Genomic DNA, 14541 nt, shown 5'->3' with positions numbered 1-14541 from the left:
TATGGCTGCTGGAAGCAGGGTCAGGCAACATGGAAGGACTACAGGGACACTGTTTGCCTTTGCAGGGAGAAAATTTGTGTGGCCAAAGCCCAATTAGAGTTGAAGCTTGCCGGGTCTGTGGGAGACAATGAAAAGTTTTTTTTTTAAATATGTGAATAGATAAAGGAGGACCAGAGAAAACATAGGTCCACTACTTGAAGGGGAAGGTCACCTCACGAACAAGGACATGGGCAAAGCAGAGACATTTAATGCCTTCTTTGCCTCTATCTTCAATGCCAATGATAGGCTTTGGAACCCCGGGTGCCCTGAGCTGGACAACTGTGACAGTGCGAACGATAAACGCCCAACCAACCCTGAATGTGTGTGGGATCTACTGCTCCACCTGGATCCATACAAGTCTATGGGTCCTGATGAGTTTCTTCCCAGGGACCTTAGAGGGCTGGCTGACGTCATCGCTGGACCTCTCTCAATTATTTGTCAACGGTCTTGGGAATCTGGAGAGGTCCCAGTAGACTGGAAGCTGGCAAATGTTTTTTGCCAGTTTTCAAGAAGGCCAAGAAAGAAGACCCTGGTAACTACAGGCCTGTCAATCTCATGTCAGTGCCTGGTAAAATTATGGAGAAGATAATCCTTGAAGTTATTGAAGCGCACCTGGGAGACAATGCAGTCATTGGTCCCAGCCAACATGGGTTCACGAGGGGTAGGTCCTGTTTGACTAACTTGATTTCCTTTCATGATAAGAACACCCATCTAGCTGATCAAGGGAAACCAACTGTTCTGATCTTTTTGGATTTCAGTAAAGCTTTTGACACAGTTTCCCATATGATCCTACTGGACAAAATGTCCGGCATGCAACTAAACAAAAACATCATCCGATGGGTGAGCAACTGGCTGACGGACAGGGCTCAAAGGGTTGTAGTAAATGGCGCCACATCAGGCTGGCAGAAGGTCACTAGTGGGGTCCCCCAGGGCTCCATTTTAGGGCCATTCCTCTTCAATGTCTTTATAAATGATTTGGATGTAGGACTAGAAAGTGTTTTGAGCAAATTTGCTGATAACACTAAACCTGGAGGAGTTGTTGACTCTGCTGAGCATGGAAAGGCCTTGCAGAAAGATCTGGACAGATTGGAGAGCTGGGCAATCACCAACCGCATGAAGTTTAACAGGAGCAAGTGCCAGGTCCTGCACCTGGGATGGGGCAACCCTGGCTATATGTACAGGCTGGGCGACAAGACGCTAGAAAGCAGCCCCGCAGAGAGGGATATGGGGGTTGTGGTTGACAGCAAGTTGAATATGAGCCAGCAGTGTGCCCTGGCAGCCAGAAGGGCCAACCGTATCCTGGGGTGCATCAAGCACGGCATTGCTAGTCGGTCGAGGGAAGTGATTGTCCCGCTCTACTCTGCGCTGGTCCGGCCTCACCTCGAGTACTGTGTGCAGTTCTGGGCACCACAGTGCAAAAAGGATGTGAAACTGTTGGAGAGTGTCCAGAGGAGGGCGACGAAGATGGTGAAGGGCCTAGAGGGGAAGATGTACGAGGAGCAGCTGAGGTCACTTGGTCTGTTCAGGCTGGAGAAGAGGAGGCTGAGGGGTTATGTCATCGTTGTCTACAACTTCCTTGCAAGGGAGAGTGGAGAGGCAGGTGACCTATTCTCTGTAATCACCAGTGATAGGACCCGCGGGAACTGTGTTAAGCTGAGGCAGGGGAGGTTTATGCTGGATATCAGGAAGAGGTTCTTCACCGAGAGGGTGGTCGCACACTGGAACAGGCTCCCCAGGTATGTAGTCACGGCACCAAGCCTGTCTGAATTTAAGAAGTGATTGAACTGTGCACTTAGTCACATGGTCTAAACTTTTGGTTAGACCTGTGCGGTGCCAGGCGTTGGACTTGATGTTCCTTATGGGTCAGTTCCAACTGGGGATATTCTATGCTTCTATGATTCTATGATAAACATACTCCAGGGAGGGAACAGATAAGATTAGAATATAAAAGAGTGTTAGGAGTTAGTGTAAAAAGAAAGAGAAGAAGGAAGAAAAAAAGAGAAGAAGAAATTAGAGTGAGGAAAAAGGAAGAGCGGGGTGGGGTGGAGAAGAAATTGCAAACCCAGAAGAGACTGTGCACTTTCTCCTCCACCAAAAGAGGGATGCCTTTTTGGTAAGATCTGCGCCTTCACCCTTTGGTGAGGAATAGCTGGAATAGAATTTTGCTAGCACTATTATCATATATTAGAACTATTGCAGTAAGTGTATTTATCAACAGCAGTTCTGAATCTATTATATCTGTTGCCTTATTAAATACATTCAACTTTGTGAAACTGTCTCAGGGAAAGTCCTTAGCAGGGTTCTGAAATAGGCAAATGCTGGACTCTGATAAGTCCCCTTTAACGTGACACTGATAAATGATGGAAAGCGGCTTGGTGAGCACTGATGAGCTCCCTTGGTGAGCTTCTTTTTGCTCAGGTTCCAGTGCTAACAGTTGTTGGGAAATATCAATCCCTAAGTACCGCACTTTCTGCTGAGTCACTTGGGCCTTCTTCTGGGATACTCGGTATCTGGCTATTCTTGGGTAATTTAACAGACGTAGAGTGAGTTGTACACATTTTTCTTTGGTTTGAGCTCCTAACAACAAGTTGTCAACATATTGCAGCAGACTTCCTTCATTTAAACTCTGCCAGTTGTTTAAGTCTACAGCCAAGGCAGTCCCAAGTACCGCTGGACTATTCTTGAACCTGTAGGGTAGTACTGTCTAGCACATTTGAGTATTTTTCCCAGTTGTGGGATTTTCTCACTCAAAAGGAAATGTAGTCTGACTATCTGGATATAAGGATATAGAAAATAAGATGCCTTTTAGCTCCAATACTGTGAAGTAGGTATCCTTTTAAGACAATGCTGTTAGGAGGTTGTATGGATTTGGTACCATGGGGTGTCTGTCTTCAGTTATCTTATTTATGGCTTGCAAATCTTGTACAAACCTGTACTCACTGCTATTTGGTTTCTTTACAGGTAGTATCAGGGTGTTAAAACTAAATTAGCATTTGCAGATCAACCCATTAAAAAAAATCTTGTCTATTAACAGCTCCAGCCACTTTCTCACTGTGAACCTAATTTGATATTGTGGTACTGTCATGGTTTTGGCTGGGATAGAGTTTTTTACTATGAATTTTCTTCATAGTAGCTTGTATGCTGCTGTGATTTGGATTTTTTATGAGAATAATGTTGATAACACACTGATGTTTTAGTTGTTGCAGAACAGTGCTTACAATAAGTCAAGGACTTTTCAGCTTCTCACACGGCCCTGCCAGCAAGGGGCTGGGGGTGCACAAGAAGCTGGGAGGGGACATGGCCAGGACAGCTGATGCAGACCAGCCAAAGGGATTTTCCATGCCATATGACATCATGTTCAGCAATAGAACTGGGGTAAAGAGGAGGAAGGGAAGATGTTTGGAGTGATGGAGTTTGTCTTCCCAAGAGACCATTACGCATGATGAGCCCTGCTTTGCTGGAGGTGGCTAAACATCTGCCTGCCAATGGGGAGTAGTGAATTAATTCCTTGTTTTGCTTTGCTTGCGCACAGCCTAGTAAACTGCCTTTATCTCAGCCCATGAGTTCCTCTGCACTTTATACCTTTCCTATTCTCTCCTGGTACTGGATTTACGTGTCAAGGGCTTGGTAGCAGGGGTGGCCTCTGTGAAAAGAGTCCAGAATCTGCCCCATGTCAGATAAGAGCCAGTTTCAGACGGCTCTAAAAAGGACCTGCTGCTGGCAAGAGCCGAGCCAATAAGTGACGTTGCTTGTTCCTCTGTGAGAGCAGATTTAAGAAAGGGAAAAAACTGCTGTGCAACAGCAGCTGGGAGAGCGAGGAGTGAGAACCAGCCCTGCAGACACCAAGGTCAGTGCAGAAGGAGGTGCTCCGGGTGCCAAAGCTGTAGTTCCCCTGTGGGCTGTGGAGAGGACCCTGGTGGAGCAGGCTGTCCCCCTGCAGCCCATGATGTACCACAGTGGATCAGATTTCCACACTGCAGCCCACGGAGGAGCCCATGGTAGAGCAGGAGGATCAGGCCTGAAGGAGCTTGCGGCCTGCGGAGAGCCCCTGCCAGAGCTGATTCTGGGCCGCAACAGCAGCCCGGGGAGAGGAGCCCACACATTTGCAGGTGATCTGGCAGGAGCTGCTGCCCATGGGGGAACCATGTTGGAGCAGCGTGCTACTGAAGGATGGACCCCGTGGTACAGACCCATGTTTGAGCAGTTCTTGAAGAGCTGCTGCCTGTGGGAAGCCCGTGCAGGATCAGTTTGGGAAAGGCTGTATCCAGTGGGAGGGGACCCCACATTGGAGCAGGGGAAGAGAATAACTGTGAAGGAGCGGTGGAGTTGAAGCATTATGGACTGACTGCAACCCCCATTCCCCCATTCCCCTGTACCGCTTGAGGGGAGGAGGTGGAAGAGGATGGATGGGGGGAAGGTGTTTTTAGTTTGTTGATCTCCCTGTCCTTATCTCAGCCCTTGAGGCCTTTTCATCATATTTTCTCCCCCTTTCTCTTCAAGGAAGAGGTGTGAGAGAGCAGTTGTGGTGGAGCTTAACTGCCAAGCTGGGTAAAACCACTAGAAACAGATAAGCTTCATTGTCAACATCGCTCACTGATAGGATTTTTTTTTTCTTTCCAGCATACTTTCTTCTCCCCCTCTTCTTCTGAGAAGATAGAGTTAGAGAGTGTTTGTGGTGGAGTTTAAGCTGCCCAGAAGGGTAAAACCAGCACAACTATAAGCAGTAGTTCATATGTTCTTAGGAAAGACCAGGAAGCCTTTGAATCTTAAAATAGGTGGAGCAATTTTACCTCCACTACTACTCCTTCACATGAGACCCTTAGCAGGCCTCCTTCTCCTACAGAATTCGTCAAAATGTGAGAATAGCTTAGAGGTCAGAACAAACAAGTTGGAAATCACAAGTCATTTCTCTACAACTTATTAAGATCTGAATATTCTTCCTCAAGCATGCACATTTTTATAGCAACCTACAGCAAAAACAACTAGGCAAGAGTTCCCAGAATGTCCTTCTATAATCATACATTCTTCAACCATAAAAAGTATTTGAACACAAACACGAATACAGACATAGATTTGTATTCAAACAGACCAAAACTCCCTCATCAGTACTCACAGAAGGGAGGGCAGCCAATGATACTGGAAGATGGAAGCTGGCAACAACAAGGACCAGCAGGAGGAAGAATCTTTCCCCAAAGTCTGAGGTGCCCTTACAGAACCGCTTCACCCCTCTGTGGACTTAGAAGGAAAGACCCCTTTTGGGGGGGAAGGAATTGTGAAGCTGAGTAAGACAGACAGGTCTGCTCCCCATGAAACAACTAGTCCAAGTAAGAAAAAGTGACAGGTGATAGTATCAGTAGACTCTCTTCTGAGAGGTACAGAGGCACTCATCTGCCGACCTGGTTCTGCTTTTAAGGGAAGTCTGCTGTTTACTGGGGGCTTGTATCAGGGGTGTTACCAAAAGACTGCCAAGCCTTGTACAGCCTAAGGACTATTATCCACTGCTGCTGTTTCACGTGGGCACCAATGATGCAGCCAGGAACAGCCTGAGGAGTGTCAAGAGGGATTACAGAGCCCTGGGAGCAGCAGTAAAGGACTCAGGAGTGCAGGTAGTTTTTTCATCAGTCCTGCTGGTTAAAAGGGAGGGGGTTGAAAGGGCCAGTTGAATCTGGCAAATCAGCAGATGGTTTCAGGATTGGTGCCACAGACAGGGGTTCAGCTACTGAGATTATGGGGCTTGCTTTGAGAAACTTGGTTTACTGGGAGCTGAGATGGGGTCCATCTATCAGAGAAGGGGAAGAACATCTTTGGTCATAGTCTTGCCAAGCTGATGAAGAGGGCTTTAAACTACAGGAGTTAAAGATGTATGCATGCCTGCAAGACTATGACCTCATTGGCATTAAGGAGATGTGGAGGGACAGCTCCCTTGACTGGAGTGTTGGAATGGAAGGATACAGGCTCTTTAGGAAGGACAGGCAGGGAACATGAAGAGGAGGCATCACCCTCTGTGTCAGTGAGCAGCTAGAGTGCATGGGATGGATGAGGAGCTGACAGAGCTTACGTGTCAGGATTAAAGAGAGGGCAGGGACAGGTGACATTATAGTGGGAGTCTGCTACAGACCACCTGAAGACCAAGAAGACCAAGCAGATGAGGCCCTCTATAGATGGATATAAGCAGCTTCACATTCACAAGCCCTGGTTCTTGTGGGGTGTGCTGGATCTGGCTGGGATGAAGTTAACTTTCCTTGCTGAAGCCCATACAGCACTGTGCTCTGCACTTGTAGCTAGAACAGCACTGGTATCACACTAGTGTTTTGTCTATTGCTGAGCAATACTGGCACCACATCAGGATTCCCTCCAACCCCCTGAGAGCCAGCAGGCTGGGGGTGGGCAAGAGATGGGGAGGGGACAACACCAGGGCAGCTGACCTAAACCAACCAAAGGGATATTCCATACCATACGATGTCACACTCAGCAATAAATGTGGAAAAGGGAAGAAGAGGGGAGGGGTGGACTCTCGTTATGAAAACGTCTGTCCTCCCAAACAACTGCTACATGCATTGAGGCCCTGCTTCCTGGGACATGGCTGAACATCGCTTGTTGATGGGAAGTAGAGAGTAATTTCTTTTCTCTCTCTCTCTGTGCTTCCGCACAGCCTTTGCCTGTTTTGTGGTGTTTTGTTTTTTTTTTTTTTTGTTTGTTTGTTTGTTTTTCCCCTTTTCCTTTTCCCTTCAATTAAATTATCCTTATCTCAACCCGTGAGTTTTTTTTTTCTTTCCAGCATACTGTCTTCTTTCCCTCTTCTTCTAAGGAGGGGGAGTGAGAGAGTGGTTGTGGTGGAGTTCAGCTGCCCAACAAGGTAAAAACCACCACATGGGGGACTTCAAGAATCGTGATATCTGTTTGAGGGACAGCACAGCAGGACATAGGCAATCCAGGAGGTTCCTGGAATGCATTGATGACAATGTCCTTGTTGCCAACAAGGAGAGGTGCTATGCTGGACCTTATTCTCACCAACAAGGAGGGGCTGGTAGGGCATGTGAAGTGCAAGGGCAGCCTTGGCTGTAGTGATCATGAAATGGTGCAGTTTAGGGAAGCTTTCCTGAGGGAAGCAAGGAGGGAGCACAGCAAGCTTGCTACCCTGGAATTTGGAAGAGCAGACTTCGGCCTCTTCAGGGATCTGCTTGATAGAGTCACACGGGACAAAGCCCTGGAGGGGAGAAGGACCCAAGAAAGCTGGTTAATATTCAAGGATCACCTCCTCCAAGCTCAGGAGCGATACATCCCAACAAAGAGGAAGTCAGGCAAAAACACCACAAGCCCAGAAAGCCAACCTGGCTTGCAACCTGGGCTGCATCAAAAGAAGCATGGCTAGCAGGTCAGAAGAGATGATTCTCCCCCTCTACTCCGCTCTTGTGAGACCCCACCTGGACCACTGCATCCAGCTCTGGGGTGCCCAAATGAAAGAAGGACATGGACCTATTAGAACAAGTTCAGGGGAGGGTCACGAAGATGATCAGAGGGCTGGAACACCTCTCCTATGAAGACAGGCTGAAGGAGTTGGGGTTGTTCAGCCTGGAGAAGAGAAGGCTCTGAGGAAACCTTATAGTGGCCTTCCAGTACTTAAAGGGGGCCTAGAAAAAAGCTGGAAAGGGACTCTGTCGGGGAGTGTAGTGATAGGACAAGGAGTAACGGCTTGAAACTAAAAGAGGGTAGGTTTAGATTAGATATAAGGAAGAAATTCTTTACTCTGAGGGTGGTGAGGCACTGGAACAGGTTGCCCAGAGAAATTGTGGATGTCTCATCTCTGGAAGTGTTTAAGGCCAGGTTGGATGGGGCTTTTAGCAACCTGATCTAAGGTGTCCCTGCCCATGGCAGGGAGGTTGAAATTAGGTGATCTTTAAAATCTATTCCAATATAAAGCATTCTATGATTCTATATCCTCCTCTGTAATAACCTCCACTGGTGGAAACATGCCAAAACTTCATGATTAAGAATTTAACCTAGGATTGCCAACATACATAACTTAAATTAGCGAAGCAAGCTTTAAGAATAAATACAAAACATACCCTCATACCAAAAAGAGAAATCTAAAAACAGGGCTACAGATTTTTCTAAAAATAAAGTAGACTGAACACTCAGCAGTGCAAGTATGTAGTTTCTTAAAACTGTAATGAAGTCTGATAATAAACCATTTCAAATAGCATCAAAACCAAGTGCAAAGTCATCTCACACTTTTGAAAAATTTCAGACCTTTTGGCTCAAGCAACAGTGATATCTAGATATAAAAATTGGAAGAGATTAAAATGATTACCAACAAAAACAGAAGCAGAACAATTCTTCCTTTATTGTATGGTGTATAATCGCTTTGCACCAATTACTACTGTTGGAGGGGTGGTGAGGTAGAAAAGATAAGGCCATTTTAGCCTTAACTATTTTCAAAATGAAGTATATATATTTTAACACACATAGATCAGAATTTCAAAGGCACCTACATGTGTAACTTTTTCTATCAACAGGCCTTTCCAGAAAGGAATCTGTGATAATATTTTAGAATCTGAGGTTATACATCTCAAATATGATATTAGCTACCCCAACAAAGAGATTATTAGCTGCTTAGCCACATTCTTCTACTCCAACTAAGTTGTCAGGCACTGATACCTCAGATAGTGGACTGTAAACAGAAATATTTCATGAAGCATATTCTTAAACATGCCATCTGTTTTAATGCTGGTGGTAGAGGGAAACAACAGTAATAATCCTAACAGAAAAACAAGTTCTGATGCACAACTATACCAGATTTCAAAAGTTTTTTTTTAAAAAAAACAGATCAACAGATTAGCTGCATACCTTTCTCTATCTCCAACTAAAGAAGGCTGACATCTGACATAACTATAGACCTATAGGACATTGTATGCCAGATTGACAGCTAGGCAACTACATGTGAATGGAGAGACACTGCTATATAGAATAACCATGAGAACATTCTAAATATTGCCAAACATATAGTAAATAAGCTCCAAAAAGGGCAGCCTTAATATCAAGCCAACTAAATAGTGTAGTTTCTTCCTCTCTTACGTGATCAATCTCACTGTATTAGAATACCAGTAAGATGTAGGAAACTTCCAATACCTCCACTGATTTTCAGGAAATGCTTTCTGGATTTTTGTTTGTTTTCAAACAAAACAAACTAACAGAACACTGTTGGGCTAATTTAACATTAGCATTAAAGTTCTGAAGTCAATGATTCTCTGCTATACTCACCCTATAGTCAGAATATAACGGCACGGGCACTAATATTCATAGAGGGAGGCAGAAGCTACGTGTAAATAAAATATTTAGTACTATGCTACTACAACATTAAAAGTTGCCCAGTTAAAAAACAAAAGTAACAGAGGCGCACAACTCAATGGTGACTTAATCATTTTCCATGTACCTAACCGAAATGAAACATTTTGTTGAGTGTACTCACTAACTACAAAAAACCTTAATAAAACATTCCCATCTCTCAAATACAGGTACATACCTCCCCACTCAGCATTTAAATGAACAAACACTTCAAGGAAAAAAATATACTCAATTTCTAGATGAGAAATTTTCATATGCTTTCACTGTAATAAAAAAATGCTGAAGCAGCTTACCACCTCTGTTGATGTTTCTGCATGTTCAGAAGCAACATGTTCTTGAAGAGATGTTTCTGTATAACCCATCTTTCCACAATAAGGACAAGTAAAAGACTGTGGCTGTTCTACAGAGAAAGCTTCTCCACCATAATACAAATCTGGAAAAAGATGATGTTTTAAGAGGAGTTATTATTAAGCAGCATAGCCCATTCTTTTTTTCATATAATTCTTTATATATTCCTATGTGCATGTAATAACTGCCAAATTCATTCATTCGTTAATCAAAATAAACATTTTAATTCCGCATAAAGTGAAGATGCTGATATTGTATAGTTGTTCAATGACTCAACTGACAAACAAATAGACAGACTACACAGCATTTTGACTAATAAACAATTTAAGTTTCTAATATTCAGGAAGAGTGTTGTGGTTTAATCCAGCAGGCAGCTAAACACCTCTCAGCCGTTCGCTCACCCTTTCCACCAAAAGCAGGATGGGGGAGAGAATTGGGAAGAAAAAAAAAAAAGTAAAAGATTGTGGGTTGAGATAAAGACAGTTTATTAGGACAGAAAAGGAAAATAATAATAATAATGATAAAAGTAATCATAACAATGTGTGCAAAACAAGTGATGAGATGCACAATGCAATTGCTCACTACCCGCTGACCGATGCCCATCCCATCCCTGAGCAACTGGTCCCCCCACCCCGGCCAGCCACCCCATCCATATCAATTGCTCAGCATGACATCATATGGTACGGAATACTCCTTTGGCCAGTTTGCGTCAGATGTCCTGGTTCTGTCCCCTCCCAGCACCTGCTGCACGTCCAGCCTCCTCGCTGTCAGGACAGAGCGAGAAGCTGAAAAGTCCATTGGCTTAGTGTAAGCACTGCTCTGCAACAATTAAAACATCAGTGTGTTATTCTCATCCTAAATCCAAAACACAGCACCATATCAGCTACTAGGAGGAAAATTAACTTTATCCTAGTCAAAACCAGGACAATATCCACCCCTTATTCCATACCATATACGTCATGCATCGGTCCCACACTTTCCAATACATCCCAATTAATCACCACTTTTCATATCACAGAATCACAGAATGGTTCAGGTTGGAAGGGCTCTGAACATCATCTAGTCCAACCCTCCTGCCAAGCAGGATCATATAGAGCACATTGCACAGGATGGCATCCAAGCAGGTTTTGAATATCTCTGGAGGAGACTCCACAACCTCTCTGGGCAACCTGTTCCAGTGCTCAGTCACCCTCACAGTAAAGAAATGCCTGGGAACCTCTGGGGGACAACACTAGTTACAGGCCTCCAACTAGACCCTGCACCACTAAACTCAACCCTCTGAGATCTGCCATTCAGCCAATTGACAATCTACCTCACCATCCACTCATCTAGGCCACACTTCCAGAGCTTTTCTATGAGAATGTTATGGGAGACAGTGTCAAACACCTTGCTGAAGTCAAGGTCGACCACATCCACCCCTCTCCTCTCATCTACCCAGCTAGTCATCCCACCATAGAAGGCTATCGGATTGGTTAAGCATGATTTCCCCTTGGTGAATCATTACAGACTGCTCCTGATCACCTTCTTATCCTCCACATGCTTGGAGACGACCTCCAGGATGAGATGCTCCATCACGTTTCCAGGGATGGAGGTGAAGCTGACTGGCCTGTAGTTGCCTGGGTCCTCCTTCTTGCCCTTTTTGAAGACTGGTGTGACATTAGCTTTCTTCCAGTCCTCAGGCACCTCTCCTGTTCTCCAGGACCTTTAAAAGATCATGGAGAGTGGCCTAGCAATAACATTGGCCAGCTCCCTCAGCACCCGTGGGTACATTCCATTGGGGCACATGGATTTATGAACGTCAAGTTTGCTTAGATGATCTTTGACACGATCATCTTCGACCAAGGGAAAGACGTGCTTTCTCCAGACTTCTTCACTTGTCGCCAGGGTCTGAGATTCCTGAGGACTAGTCTTAGCAGTAAAGACTGAAGCAAAAAAGGCATTCAGCATCTCTGCTGTTTCTGTATCCTTTGGCACCATAGCACCCGCCACATTCAGCAGCGGACAAACATTTTACCTAGTATATGTATATATAAAACGTCTACTGAGTTTGTTCAGACCATGACTAACTTTGGGCTCCAACTGTCACAACAATCTTTGTTGAGATGGTGTGTGATATTGGATCATCACCCACTGAAACCCGTTCTGGTTCCATCACAAAGCTGTGCACGTCCAATTCTATCAAAATTCATTCATCATTATCTGCATAACTCTTACTGTGACACCATTCATATCATGATCTTCAGTGGCCCCATTCTTGGTCACATGATCATTTCCATGGTGTACTTTTACTACCAGGTTCTCTACCTGGGCAGCAATATCTTGCCCCAGTGCAACATCCCAGATGGGTTTGCCTCTGTTCTGCCAGTTGCTCTGCTTCCATTGCTGTAACCACCCCCACAGGGCATTTGCTACCATCCATGAATCAGTGTAGAGATAGAGAACTGGCCACTCTTCTCATTCAGCAATATCTAAAGCCAGCTGAATTGCTTTCACTTCTGCAAACTGACTCGATTCACCTTCTCCCTCAGCAGCTTCTGCAACTCGTCGTGTACGACTCCATACAGCAGCCTTCCATCTCCAATGCTTTCCCACAATAGGACAGGACCCATCAGTGAACAGGGCATATTGCTTCTCATTTTCTGGCAGCTTGTTGTGCAGTGGGGCTTCTTCAGCACAGACCACCTCCTCCTCTGATGATATCCCAAAATATTTGCCTTCTGGCCAGTCCATAATCACTTCCAAGATTCCTGGGTGACTGGGGTTTCCTATTCGAGCCTGCTGAGTAATCAGTGCAACCCACTTACTCCATGTAGCATCAGTTGCATGATGTGTAAAGGGGGACCCTTCCTTTGAACATCCAGCCCAGTACCAGCAGTCGGGGTGCCAGGAGGAGCTGCGCTTCACTACTGACCAACTCCGAAGCAGATCAAACTCCCTCATACATTGTCAATATCTCTTTTTCGTTTGGACTGTAGCAGGCCTCAGATCCTCTGTACCCCCGACTCCAAAACCCGAAGGGTAGAACTCGAGTTTCCCTAGGCTCTTTCTGCCAGAGGCTCCAGGTGGGGCCATTCTCCCTGGCTGCGCTGTAGAGCACATTCTTTACATATTGTCCTGCTTGGACTGGCCCAAGGGCTACTGCATGAACCATCTCCCATTTAATACGTTCAAAGGCTTGTCATTGCTCAGGGCCCCATTTGAAATCATTGTTCTTACCTGATAGAGCGGGCTTACAATCAGACTGTAATTTGGGATGTGCATTCTCCAAAACCCCATGACACCTAGGAAAGTTTGCATTTCTTTTTTGTTATTTGGTGGAGACATAGCTGTTATTTTGTTGATCACATCCATTGGTATTTGACGACGTCCATCTTGCCATTATATTCCTAAAAACTGGCTCTCTCGTGCAGGTCCTTTGACTTTATTTTGTTTTATGGCAAAACCGGCCTTCAGAAGGATTTGGACTGTTTTCTTCCCTTTCTCAAAACCATCAGCTGCTGTGTCACCTCATACGATGATGTCATTAATGTACTGCAGGTGTTCAGGAGCTTCCCCCTGTGAAATATGTTCATTTGATTCGTGTCAATATGGAACAATGCTAGGGCCTCATAATGAAATGTGACCTTCTGTCTTACATACCCTTGTATAAATAACCACAAGTCCAAGAGAAACAGAGTGGTTAGTGTATATAGCTCTTGCATCTTGCAAAAGAATGGTCTAGCAGTTCGTGTCGATAGAGGGTTTGAAGGGTAAACCTTGAGACTCGGGTCTGGGAGATAAGAGAATAGGGGGGAGTTTTTTGATAACTGCTGACTATTGCATGAGACACAACTTTCTGACATCTGGCCCAGAGACTACTAAATAAGGAGAGGGGGGAAGCTGAAGAACAACCAAAGGACAAAGCCTGGGAGGAAGACTACGAGCCTCTACGAGCGACCCCCAGAGGGCCCACCGGAGACTGATACGCATGCGTCCGTGGGATGGTTCGTGTCCCGGGAAACTAATTATAATAACCCTGCCTTTTCCAAAAGTGGTGATGAATATGTATTAGCCTAGGAGCATAAAAACCAGCCGCCTGATGTAATTGGTGTGCATCTTAGTGGAGCAGAGACTCCCGGCGTACCCAGCGCTGTTTGCTTACCTCTATTCGTTTAATAAATTGTAAACTTTGATTGTAACCCTATTTGGGACTCAGTCATTTATTACACCCCTGTTCCAGCGCAGACTGGATCAGTCCATGGCAAATGGTAGGGCTGTGTTTCCCCCCCGGGACAGCCAATTCCAGGTGTATTGGACACCCCTCCAAGAAAAAGCAAACTGTAGCCTGCACTCTCCTGCTAGAGGGATGGAGAAAAATGCATTAGTGATACCGACTGTGGCGTACCACTTGGCTGCTTTTGATTCCAGTTTGTACTGGAGTTCTAGCATGTCTGGCACTGTATCACTCAGTGGTGGCGTGACTTCGCTCAGGCCACGATAGTCCACCGTTAGTCTCCACTTGCCATTAGACTTTCGCACTGGCCATATGGGACTATTAAAAGGTGAATGAGTCTTGCTGATCACTCCTTGGCTCTCCAGTTGACAAATTAGCTTATGGATGGGAATTGGGGAAGTCTTGCCGCCAGTGCACAGTTGTGCACAGTTGTGGTAGCGATTGGCACCTACTGATCTTTGACCCTCAGCAACCCCACAACAGAAGGGTCCTCCGAGATACCAGGCAAAGTAGACAACTGTTTAATGCCCTCTGTCTCTAAGGCAGCTATGCCAAAAGCCCACTGGAACCCTTTTGCGTCCTTGAAATATCCTCTC

The 14541-nt window shown here is 45.4% G+C and overlaps 2 protein-coding genes across 4 annotated transcripts in view; one reads left to right on the top strand and one right to left on the bottom strand.

Annotated features, from left to right (window-relative positions):
• LOC140000586 (uncharacterized) overlaps positions 1-14541 on the top strand; it is a 554376-nt gene that overhangs the window by 334314 nt on the left and 205521 nt on the right. The window lies entirely within an intron of this gene.
• LOC101805329 (E3 ubiquitin-protein ligase KCMF1) overlaps positions 1-14541 on the bottom strand; it is a 125164-nt gene that overhangs the window by 39654 nt on the left and 70969 nt on the right. For 2 of the 3 annotated variants that reach the window (XM_072030509.1, XM_072030507.1), the window contains exon 3: positions 9678-9817. In XM_072030509.1, coding sequence (XP_071886610.1) covers positions 9678-9817 — 140 coding nt within the window. The remainder of the gene's footprint in view (positions 1-9677; positions 9818-14541) is intronic. The other variant, XM_072030508.1, reaches the window with a different exon arrangement.

Source organism: Anas platyrhynchos, chromosome W (genome assembly GCF_047663525.1).
Source record: "Anas platyrhynchos isolate ZD024472 breed Pekin duck chromosome W, IASCAAS_PekinDuck_T2T, whole genome shotgun sequence".
Classification (NCBI taxonomy): domain Eukaryota; kingdom Metazoa; phylum Chordata; class Aves; order Anseriformes; family Anatidae; genus Anas; species Anas platyrhynchos.
Note: the sequence above shows the minus strand (reverse complement) of the source record. Positions and strands in the feature narration are given on the sequence as shown.